At 37.3% G+C, this 12,381-nt stretch overlaps 1 protein-coding gene across 11 annotated transcripts in view; it reads right to left on the bottom strand.

Annotated features, from left to right (window-relative positions):
• The window catches only part of LOC133509912 (neurexin-1a-like), a 211,969-nt gene that overhangs the window by 24,935 nt on the left and 174,653 nt on the right, over positions 1-12,381 (bottom strand). For 7 of the 11 annotated variants that reach the window (XM_061837396.1, XM_061837397.1, XM_061837394.1 and 4 more), the window contains 3 exons: positions 10,099-10,270; positions 5,539-5,628; positions 3,994-4,313 (listed from right to left, as the gene is read on the bottom strand). In XM_061837396.1, the coding sequence (XP_061693380.1) occupies positions 3,994-4,313; positions 5,539-5,628; positions 10,099-10,270 (582 nt within the window). The remainder of the gene's footprint in view (positions 1-3,993; positions 4,314-5,538; positions 5,629-10,098; positions 10,271-12,381) is intronic. The other 4 variants (XM_061837402.1, XM_061837401.1, XM_061837403.1 and 1 more) reach the window with 1 other exon arrangement.

The following is a 12,381-nucleotide window of genomic DNA, read 5'->3' as shown; positions in this document are numbered from 1 at the left end:
TCTTGACATTTTTTAAAATAAATATTTAAAAAAAATGTGAGTGGAACTCTTGAGTAGTTGGCACCACGCTCATATTAATAAATGAACAAGCCTCTCTAACAACCGTTTTCTTATGCCCATTTTTGTCAGCGAATTACAAGAGCCTATTCCCTGTGAGATGACAAAATGGTCATTAAACATGCTTGTACAGAAGTAGTCAATGTCCTTCTGTTATGAAATATCACACACAAAATCACTTAATTTTCTTGCAATTCAATCAGTTTAAGTGGTGCAATCTTTCAATAACGACATGGGCAAATAAAAGCAAATACTTGAGGAGTGCACATGCAAACTCGTGTTAGTCATCCTGAGATAGCGCTGATAAAAATATCCAGTCATCAGAACACACGTCAACACATATGTTCAACTTCATAAGTGAGGCACGCAGACTTGCTATGTGTACAGCATAATATTAAAGGCTAGTTTCCATAACTGCCTCTGGTGACACCAAGATGATGGATATAGTCTGTCACAAGGGGTGAATGCTGCAGGCCAGGGGCCATTCGCAGCTCCCCTGCCATCTGTTGGCCTTGAATGGGCAAAAGGTGTGACCAGGCCTCAGGCATACCAATGCAGTATTACCTACTACAACTCATGCTATGGCTGAGGGTCAAATACGTATTATTACTATCATACAAAAGACATTGGGAAGTGTACCAAAAGTTTTTTCCTTAACTTTGAACTGATTGGTAAAATTTGAATGAGTTTTAAGGATGGTCAAGGTTGAAATGGCAAAAAATATATATTTCACTGGGTTTTATACACTATGCCTAGAAAAAACACACAAAAAAAACCCAAAATGTTTGAAACTAAACTGATCTGCAGCTAAAAAATAGCGGTTGCAACTGCCACTACTTGGAAATGAATCATATAACCCGAAGCAAACAAATACCGGGCAACAAGATTGCAGCTCTGACTTGCATATGGATGTTCCCATTTGACTAACTCAGTCTGTACCTGTCAATCAAATACATTTGACTCCAGGATGACTGTTACTAAGCAACTTGACTTTTTGTTGAAATGTAGCGTACAGAAACCTCCTTTCACTTTAAAAGAGAATACAAAAATACAGTAAATACACCACTTCAGCCTGTGGATGAAAAATACACAAATTACAGTATTTTAATATTGGCTGAATATCAGCCTCATTGGTGTGTTGGTTCACTTATGACTCAGGAGCTCTCAAAGCATTTCACTGAGCACTGTACTGTTTAACTGTGTGATCAATTCAGTTTGATTTGATACCTACTGTATATGCTAGTCTGGAAGACATTACAAAAATTTTTTATCTGTCACATTGGTTTTCCACCCTCAAACTGTTCTTTAGTCATTATGCATACAGTAACAATAAAATCAGGGTTTTTAACCATCTGGCTTCTGCTTCGTTGAACCAGCTCATATAAGGTACTGGGAACTGTTTTTCCCACCTTCAGTGAGCTTCCTAGTAAAGTGTTTCAGCTCCCCAGTACAGATCGCACAGTTCTTAAGACATTTTACCAATATAAGCCTGTAAAAAAGGTGGTGGAATCACGCAATGGTCCCTGCTCATATTGCTATGAATGCATTGTGAACAATTCTTGAAATATTTTCAATGCATACTTAAGATTTCACTTCAAATTGACAACAGCATAGCCAGTAGTCAGTCTACAAGTGTAAAGGCCGATATGATCTCGAGCAAAATCGAGACCAAATAATCTGCGGGTTTTATCATCTCAAGCTTCAGTTGAAGAACCTACACTGCATAAATTTAGTTGCCAGAGGAGTGATTCCAGCCCCAGATAAAGCTCAGGTCTTAATACCACCACATGCAGGATTAGTGTTAAATCGAAGATTGCAGCTTTAATTTATAAAACAATGATCCAATTCAGGACAAAGACAGTCAGAGTGGCGCCTGAAAGTAAATACGGTAGCTATAGCATCACAGAAGTAGTACATAGATGATATAGGTTGGGAGCGACATACTGCAGTTGCAAGAGCATCCAGAGCAAAAGATTTTAAACAAATGATATCACATTTGGCAGCGTGAGACAACAAAACAAAAGTCTTGCAGTATGTTAAATCTTGTCTATCCATGAGACTTCTGTTGAGGCTACGACTATCCTTCATCTCAGGGATGAAGAGCAATCACTGTCAAGAGCACTCAATGACGCCATTACATAAAACCGCGCTCCCATTTTTATTGTTGTTAATTTTTTTGTTCACTGTGAATTGTTCTGTGGCAACAAAAACAAAAAACTTAGATGATCGTGAAAGCTGGCAGAAAAGGTCTGGAGGGTATTCCCCAATGCTTAGCAAGTCTTCCCTCTTGTAACCACTGCAGGTCACATAATGTCGTCCAAGATAAACGAAAATGACGAAAAGTAGGACAATTCTAGAGGAAGCGTTACCAAGGTGACCATTGGTGTAGCCGCCATGGTTTTTATCCATTGACTGCATACATAAGTGTACATAAGGGGCTGAAAAAGAACAATCTGAATGTAATCTTTCCCATGAGTTGAGCCCATTGAATTCAATAATAATAATAAAAGAAAAATACCAAATGGGCACTTCAAGAACATTTTATGGGGACTGGATTATTTTAGCAATGATGCTATAATGTGAATCTCAAACACTGACTCTAAGGATAAAATATAGAATAAGGGTATCCTAAATTTTACTGGTAAAAGCTTCCTTGAAGTAATTATCCAAGGTTGAACCTAATATCAGTTTGAGGAGTTATGACTTTAATTTTAGAAATGTATAACGGATAATCCAAAGTAATTCCTCTGAAGCATTGTTAGATGTGTTGCCAATATGTACGCACCTCGAGAGAACGAATGTTGTGTGACAGGAGCATAGAAAAGCTAAAAAAATTAGGTACAACATTGTAAGGTAAGCAGTATGACCTATGATATAAACAAAATGGCAATATGATGGCATATGACATATCTGTTGGGGTTCAACTAGAGCCAGTCATGCTAAAAAAAAAAAAAAAAGTATAATGTAAAGCTTCTTTAAGAAAGAAACCTCTCAAAATTGAAATGGCCATCCGAGAGAAGATAAAATGAACAATGCTAAAAATGAGACTCGTTCAAGGGTAATGACCATGAATGCATCTCTTTTAACTGAAGCTAGACACAATGCAATGTCCTGAGACTGAAACGTCCCACTGCAGGAGCTCTCGGTGGAATGATAGTCAGGTGGAATCAAACCACAGACAATGACATCTGCCAGTGCACATATTTTTTGTATGCCTCATTCATCTCGCTGCCTTCATAACAGAACACCCTTTTTGGTCAAGTGGATCAACTCAAGTCTTTTTAGTATATATTGTAGCATTTCTTTTCTAAATCATATTAATGTAATTAATTCATGCAAAATTATGTTACTGACCATAGACTCCCGCACTGCTACGTAGAGGTGACTTGCTGTCCTTTACTTCCTGAATCCTTCTCCAAAATCCTATCTGTCTTGCAATTAACCAAAGCCACAATAGTATATCGATATCCGTTTTTTGGGCCTACCACCAGTGGTGCTGCCTATGGTGATGAAACTAGTGAATACTGTACCTCATGCTAAGGACAGCGAGGCCAAAGAAGTCGTATTTGAAGTAGAGGCATAGACATTATTTCCTCCTCCAATGGCCACAGTATGCCTTACACGAAAAGATGTATTTTTTCTGACAAAAGAACAATAATGATTTGTCCATATAAGATCTGAGATGCCTTGGCATTTGGCTTGGTAGGTTCTGGTGCCTTGCTTAGGCAAATTAGGATATTTGTTTAGGCTTGGGTAAGCCAGTTTAAATGGGCTCAGTAGTTTATGTTGCAATAGTGTTTATGGAATGAGGGAACAACAGAGGTCTCCCCTTGGGGAAAGGTGCTTGTGTCTTTTAAGTGGAAGGCGCTATTTGCGGAAATATGGTATTTTCATGGTCATCTCACAATACAGAATTCAATTCACAGGCCATTTTACCTGTTGAGGCTCTCGTGGTGTTGTCTGTTTGGCTCGTCGATTAGATGCGGTGGTGGTGGTGAGTTCCATAATGGTCGTAGAAGTTTCAGACCGATTGGCTGTCGTGCTTGACTGTGGGGTTATAGAGGAAGGCGACTCCCCTACAAGCCGCACGCTGCCCTGGATTTTAATGTTGGGGTCCCCCTCTGCGGCCATGTTGAACACTTTCAGGCCATTATAGTAGAGGCCTGAAAGCTGTCCCTGAAAGGATCGAGTCCGGTCTCGCTCCCAGCCACCAATTTGTATAGTAGTTTGGCTGTTGAAGATAGTAAGTTGCCGTCCTGTGGGGAAACAATGTTACATATACGAATCTGTTGGATTGTAGACATTTTAAGTACACAGAAAAAAAAAAGACACAAAAAGAAATTACTCGCCCAGTGGGTCATGGGACCAATAAATTACGGGTTGTAGAAGCAAACCCTGGCAATTTATTGCAGTTAATATGATGACATGCCTGGTTTATGAACAAAAAAAAAAAAAATACAAATTAAAAAATAAATAAAACAAAAGCAGCTTTGCTAAAAGGGCAGTCTCATAAAAAATAAAATCTAGAGGTTTAAGTAGTTCTTATAATAATTCAGTCATTAAAGTATATATATATATGTAATGTACACACATACATGTACAATATTTATAGAAACCAATAATACGTTCATATTTGTTTCTATAAGCAGGTTTTAAGATCAAGTTTTAAAATTTAAAATCTTGGAACACAGCAGCAAGGATGGAAAATCAAAGTCATGCTGTAACATTCTAGCAGGAGGCATCCAGACTCCTTTTAGCAAATGCGATCAAAGAAAAGAGAACGGAATCATCAAATGAAATCACAATAGTAAATAAAAAGGGGAAAGCAAGAAAAATGTGATATTATGGTTGATTAGAGCAAAATGATAAAAAATGTTAAAATCAATATAAAAAGGGTAATTTCACATTTTATGTGAAAAAACATGAATTTGTTATTACATTGTAAAATCAAAGCATGCACTCAGTTTGTTGTAATGTTACAGTTCATTGATATAATGTAATTCCCTATACATCTTAACACAATATGTTAAAGGGACTCCAAAATTCTGGCGCCAATTCACATTGTTCTTGATTTTTATAATTTCTTGCAGTTTAATCAGAAAAATATGAAAAGGCACAAATCCGTCAAAATATATTTTAAAAAATGTTTCTCATAAAACTAAAAAGTAACCAAGACAATTCTGAATGTTACATTTATATCTATTGTTTAGCGGTTTACAGCAAAATTCTAACATAATTTATAGAAATTTTAAAAATGTTGAGATTTAAATCCATATTTATAGTCCCTTTAACCATAATTTCACACACGTATTAAAACAGCTGACTAAAAACATAAATGCATTATTGAACAGTAACATTATATTAACTATTCAAATCATTTATTTTATTCATGTTTTATTTTATGTTTAGTGTTTACAAAATATTGCAACAACTTAGTTATGATCAAATTATTCTATTTGAAATTTTAATCAGTGATTTTACCTTTGTCGAGTAGCCATTCGTCAACTACTCGACCAAGTCGGAATGGGATTCGCTGTCTAGCAATCGCCAGGCGTTCGTTATCATTGTTGCCTTTAAAGTTTAAAGAGACATTTCAGTGGTTACAATCTGTAAGGTCAAAGGTTAAATGTTCAGAGTGGTATAGCTAAACAACTGCACAGTTACATGTCTTATATTGAAAATGTTTTGTGTATTTAAACAGATATTTAATGAACCATTATTTAAACAAACATTTTAATTTATTTTAGCCAACAAATTAGGACTACGTTAATTATAATTAAATGATTTCATCCTTTAGATTGATAAAGCTATGTTATCAAACAAAGCACATTACAAGTTTCATTGTCAAGTCTTATCTGCAACCCATTTGTATTTTCATTCTGAACATTTTAAAATGTGTTTTGCTAGTTATGCACATACATTTTCAAGATAAACATCACTTAAATTTAGTTAGTTGTCAGTTTAAAATGAAAGATAAATTTAGCACATTATAAATACCAATCCCGCAGTAAATAGCCTAGTTAACAAAAAATAGATTTATAACATGTAATACAGTGAAACATAAAACTATACAGTCAGAGAAAACAATGTAGATATACTGTATATCACATACGCAGTTATGTTCCTCAATAAAATGGATTTGACAAAAGCTACAATGACAGTTGACAGTCACAAGTTTGTGTGGGGACTGATAGAGCAGAGGTTTAACGATATCATTCAATAAATAAGTCAAAGAAGCGCCGCGAATGGAAAAGCAATGTCCTACAGCAACTTCAGCTTTTACTTTGGAGGACCGCCGGCATAAATGAGGACAAACTCTGCATCAACCTTTTGTCACGGCCAATAACCTTACAGATCTAAAGAGTGAATGCTTTCCCCTCTGCTATTGTCAGCAGAGATTGAATTCAGTCCGCTATCATTCTTCTTGCAGATTGACAATGTTTGTTCCATCAACTATATTAATTCACTCTGTGCAGATTAAAGATCAGGTAGCTAACAATGCTTTGGAGGAGAATGGCCTCTGAGCAGACAGGAACACAGAGACCTAAGGAAAAGAAGGTCTTCTTGGTAGTTTAAAAAAAAAAAAAACATACAGAGAGACATTTTTCATCACATCAGCTTGAATGACTACAAAAGATTAGCAGCTTTAAAACCTGTCTATTGAGTTCATTAAATATGGCTGCAGAATGTGATGAGTTTTTTTTTTTATTGGTACACCTCATTATAGCTTATACAACATTTGAGAGAAAATGCCCATCATGTCCCTTAAATACTAATGTGGGATATATATATATTTTTTAGTAGAAAATCTAATATGATCTTGTGGGTAGTAGTCAAGGTGAATTTGGATTCGGGACCAAATAATTGAATGCCCCGCCCCCCACCAAAAAAAAGAAAAAAAAAACACGAAAAATATGGACAATGGTGATTAGGGACCAAAGGTACAATAACACGTTTGTCACAAAAATATTGTATTAAAAGCTAAGCACCTATATTCAAATTTTCATGATAAAGCTTAGTTGGTTTGAATCACTGATGAACACACAACATTAATTTATCCATATAATCCTCATATTCGTAAGTCATTTTGGTGGACAATCACAATATTGATTTCTGATGTCGGTGTATTGATACTGTAACATGAGACAACGACGCAGTATGCTGTAATATTTTTTAGTAGTGAGAATGTGCAATTATTATTTTTAATTACACGGGGATAGAAAATAATAATAAAAAACAATTAACCAAATATTGAAGAACCCAAACAGCCATCCACATCCAGAAACAATAACACATGGACGGACTCCCTTTACTTTCAATGCCCACAGACAATCACTCTGCCAAAATGTCGCAAAAAGGTCCTCTTTTCTGCACTTTCACAATTTGGTTGGATGTCAAATGTGGTCATTCTCATACTGGGGTCAATTAAAAGAGAAGATAATCGCATTACGATTACATATTGATCCCCACTGTGGCACTTAAACAATGCCATCCGCTCGGGTGCAGGAGAGTCCATTCATCGGGCCACCAAGAGGAGCCGTGATTATTGCCTAGTGGTGATTTGGTTTCGTATGAGATGGCCGAGCTTATCTACTTTTCCAGACAGCAGAGTTGCAGCTGAGCCGTCCCAAATGATCTGATTTGTTCTGATTTGTTTCTGTTTGTCTTTTGTGACAAAGTGGTCAGTACTGTACAAACGCTGCAACACTTCCTCTATGAATGAAATAAGAATATTTTAAAAGAGGCAAAGCTAGACCAATCTCACTTTTATTTTGATTATATACTTCCCATTTTTTTGCCGATGGTGTCTGCATTTTAAACTTGCTACATGAAGCCTGAGCAGCTTCGTGAACAGGAGAGACGCTTAAAAAAAAGAAAGAAAACAGTACATTTAAGAACCTTTGAGGAAAAAAAGCCAACCCCCACCTCAAACCCACACTGCATCTTACAAATCAGACGCCTCACTGCAGAGTGGGGGTGGGAGACAGTGGGTGAGATGGACAGAGGGGGCAGGGGTGGTCAGGTTGAGGTAAAAAGTACAGAAAGACGGGGGAAGATAATGCAAGGGAAGTCATGTAAGTGCACTGTGTACTGATAACAGTAAAAAGGACAAGGCCCGGCTGGGACTTCTGTACTATCTTTGTGTGCATGCTCATTGGGTACCGTAATAGGATGCTGCATGGTGCCCTGTGGGCCTGGCAACACCATTGTGTTGGTATTACTTTCATGGCCAATACTCTGGAGAAGAAGCCCCCATTTCCCCCTTTCTTGTTTTTGTTGCAACCCAGCCTTTTGTGCACAGTGTGAAGCAGAGCGGGAATAAAAGCAGGAAGTACAGCAAACAGAAGGGGAGTTATGTGTCCGTGCGTGAGCTTTGAATTTTAGATTAGAATAATTGTGCTAAAGATTTTTAATGGGCCCTCTTAAGTATGAAGGACGAGGCTTTTTAATGAGATTATACGATGACAGCAATATAAGTCTTGGTGGGACAATTATTTTCTTGCTCTCACAATGATTGCCCCCTGTGATGCAATCTGCACCTTTCTGTCTCTTGGACCTTTCAACCATCATTTTTGCCGTCTGCTTTGCTCTATTATAGTCGCTGTTGATCTGTTAGCAGCTCTGAGGCTAAGGGCAACTTTTATGAGTGCATTAGAGGCTTACATGGGTACTTGTCAAACTAAAGGCGAGCTGAGTGAATAATGGCTTTGTGTGCTGGAGGTGAAGGGGGGGAATTGTACAGCAATTGTGAGGAGATGTAATTAGTCTGAAATGAACCTCGGTCGAACCTGCTTCAAATGAATTATCGGTGACATGTGATTTGACACATGTATATAGCTAGCAATATGCATTTCTCTTTAAATGACATTGAATTTGATCAACGATGTAACCTCTAAACTTGATAACCCCAGAGGCTGTGTAGTTCAGAATTCGGAATGTTTTTTCTTTGTATTTTTTTGGTCCTTAAAAAAGTAAGTAATGGAAAATAACAGCATTAAAAAAAAAACAACGACATCCTGGATATCATTAGACACAGAGCTAATTTTATAATGAGCCAAGCTAATGTTATAATGAGCCAAGCTTGTCAAATAGCTCACTCCTGAGTAACAAAACAGGCAAACAAAGTTGCTTTCAGCAGCTTGCCTGTACAAAGTTTGCTTTTCGAGGATTGACTTTTAACCCTGCCGTGCTTTTCCCCAAGTCTGCATGCAACATGTCAAAAGTATTATTGTCCATGTTTTACCCAAGGCTAGCAGGAAGACTTGAGCTCATTTGACCATCTTGCTTTTGGATGGATGCCTCAATAATTGCTAAAAAGGTCAGTAAACATTTAAAAAAAAAAAAAAAAAAAAAAAAAAGGTCCTACTGCCCAGACGTTATTTAATCCACTCTCATATTCAAACATATGTTGATTTGCAGCTGGGTAGTCCTTTTCTGGTTAATAGTTTGAAGTTGATGATTAGGATGTATCTGTGTTGAAACACACTCAGATTTTTACTACATATTTATCCACAGTAGCTTTTGTCAAAGCATTGTGCACTTCAGATAATACCGTCATATAAACGGTGATGTTTACTTTTTCAGTAAATACAGTCACGTTACCGACATGTACATATTTTACAGAAAAATACCAGTGTTGCTAAGTCCTTCTTTAGCCAAGGAATACATTCTTAATATGTCAACGTCATCTAACACAACAGGATCAGCATCTAAATGATATACATGTAATTCAATTTTGTTTAAGTTTAGTGTTTTACTTTAAACTTGGTAACGCTAAATGTAGCATGTAACTGTAAACAGTGTGAGTGGCTTCCCAGTTAATAAAAGTTGTATTTGATTTAAAAAAAAGAAATTAAAAAACATTCATATGTACAATATAATGAAATACACTGGTATTATTCTACACAGCTGCTGGAAAGAGAATAATCAACAACATTACACAATCATAAGTGCAGTTGGAATTATTTGTGTGATCTTATTTTTAATAAATTAACTTTTACCAGCAAATGCATGCTTATCAAGGGAAAGTGGGTCACTCACCTTGGGGGTAGCGCTCAATGATGGGCAGATCGTCCAACTGGAGAGTGGCATTACCCCCACTCCTTGTAAACTTCACTATATGGTACTTTCCATCGTTTACAAACTTGGACGTTTCCTCTATGTTAATGTCGTCTGTTCCAACATTAAACACAACAGCAATGTTTCCTCTTTCCTGGAAACAAAAAGAACCCACAATACAACTGGTTTGAAAGGGTTTTTTTTTTTCCTGCAAATGGCTGATGTGACATCATTTTTACACATGACTTAATTTGGTTAGTATACAACATCACAAAAATACAGAATGTAGGGTTTAGGGAAATCTTAATGATGTCCTCTCTAATAACGAAAATTAAGATTGACAGTGTCCACTAGGCCATTTGACAACACTTCCTCGATCAACTGTTGAGAAGGTTAAAGATGAGCAGGCAGTACAAAGGAGGTCTTTATTTGTTCCGGGGTCGGTTACCAGCAAGACAGCCCAAATGAACAAAAGTACTAACCGTAGCGGCAGGCTTACAAGGGTGGTCAGGGGACAGGCGAGGGTCAGTACACAGAAGATAGAAGACAGGCAAACGGGAGTGCGGGAACGAGCCATCAAAGGCAACGATCTGGCGGAGGACTAGTTGTCCTCCGAGTCCTATATGTACTGAGAGTCATTAGGGTTCATGAGGTGCTGGTATGTGAGTGCTGATTGCCTGGCCCCGCCCAGCTATGCTGGGCGCCAGGAGCATGAAAGGTGGTCATCTCTCTCTGAATGTTTGGAAATCCCATTTTGATGCCATCATTGTATTGAGCAACAGAATGATTCTGCTCAATACACACATAGATAGATAGATAGATAGATAGATAGATAGATAGATAGATAGATAGATAGATAGATAGATAGATAGATAGATAGATATAGATAGATAGATAGATAGATAGATAGATAGATAGATAGATAGATAGATAGATAGATAGAAATATTGGATTTGATGTGAAAAGTTACATAATACTTGAAGTAACTGTTAACATTGAAGAGCAACATTAATCAGTTTCAACTTCAACTCGCTGATCTCGAGATTAGGCCAGATCCTTTAACAATTTATGCACCACGTTGTTAACATGTACTGTTTAATTAATTTCAATGTGCGTGCATGCTAGTGTATGAAACTCACTTCTCTTTGGAGATTTGATGAAATGAGCATCTGGTTTGAAGCTAACCCAATGGCCGGGCTGGGGCCGTCTGCATGTCATTATCCAGTCAGCACAACCGACAGTGCTCTGAATCTCAGCCTCCCGCAATAACTCTCTCAAATGAACTAATCAAGTGCTTTCCACCAACCCCTTATCCTGGTTCTATTTAAGTTCAAATAGCTAAAAAGGCAAGATTGGCGGTAGAATCCAAATTATTACCGATAGTTTATTTTTGTATATTCTTTTGTCATGTCCAGGTTGCATGACCTGATGCAATGCTCTCTTATTGAATGAAAAATAATCCACTAAAACTAATGCAGCAGGTTCGTCTCGTGTCATGCTTGCGGGGTGTGTGAAATGTGTGAGAGGATGATTTTCAGACATTGATGTGGCAGTAAAACCTTCCCTATGAGTTAATTTGCGTCAGGTTGAGTGATTTGCTCCCCTTAAAATCCTTTAGGAAGAGTCCCTGTCCCTGAGAGCAGCAGCTGTGCTGTGCATCATATCCTGATTTATAAATTTTAGTCTAAGACAAGTATCTGCAAGAGATAAGAGAGCATTTTTAGAGCTTCAAAATCTGGACACTTTAATACTCAACTTCTTCAAAACCATTAGTCTTCAGGGACCAGCTCAATGAAAATCCTCCAGTTTGCTTTTAATGCTTCTTGTGGCCTTGTTCAGGTTTGCAGCCCCAATGTCCATAGAAAGACTGATTTTAAGATGATAGATAAGGGCTTCAGGATGAGAAACTTAATAGGTACCACCCACTGGGTGACCTCTGACCTCACAAAACTTCCCACAGACACATTCCAACACCTAGTTGAAAGTCTTCCTGAAAGAGTTGGAGCTTTTCTATTTGCATAAGGGGAATTGACTCCACATTTATTTCTATTTTCACAATGCAAGCGCAGTAAACCATAATGTGTATTTAGACTCCATCTTCATTCAAAACTAGGAATAACTGCTGCTGCATATCCTTCCAGAAAGACCTATACTGTACACGAACAGTATGCAATGAATATTCTCTATGAATGTAAAATATTACAACTTTTCATAAAGATTGGTTCTACTTAAGCAAGTTCTGTCATCTCATGTGTTGAGGGGATC

This window comes from Syngnathoides biaculeatus, chromosome 12, assembly GCF_019802595.1.
Source record: "Syngnathoides biaculeatus isolate LvHL_M chromosome 12, ASM1980259v1, whole genome shotgun sequence".
Taxonomy (NCBI): domain Eukaryota; kingdom Metazoa; phylum Chordata; class Actinopteri; order Syngnathiformes; family Syngnathidae; genus Syngnathoides; species Syngnathoides biaculeatus.
Note: the sequence above shows the minus strand (reverse complement) of the source record. Positions and strands in the feature narration are given on the sequence as shown.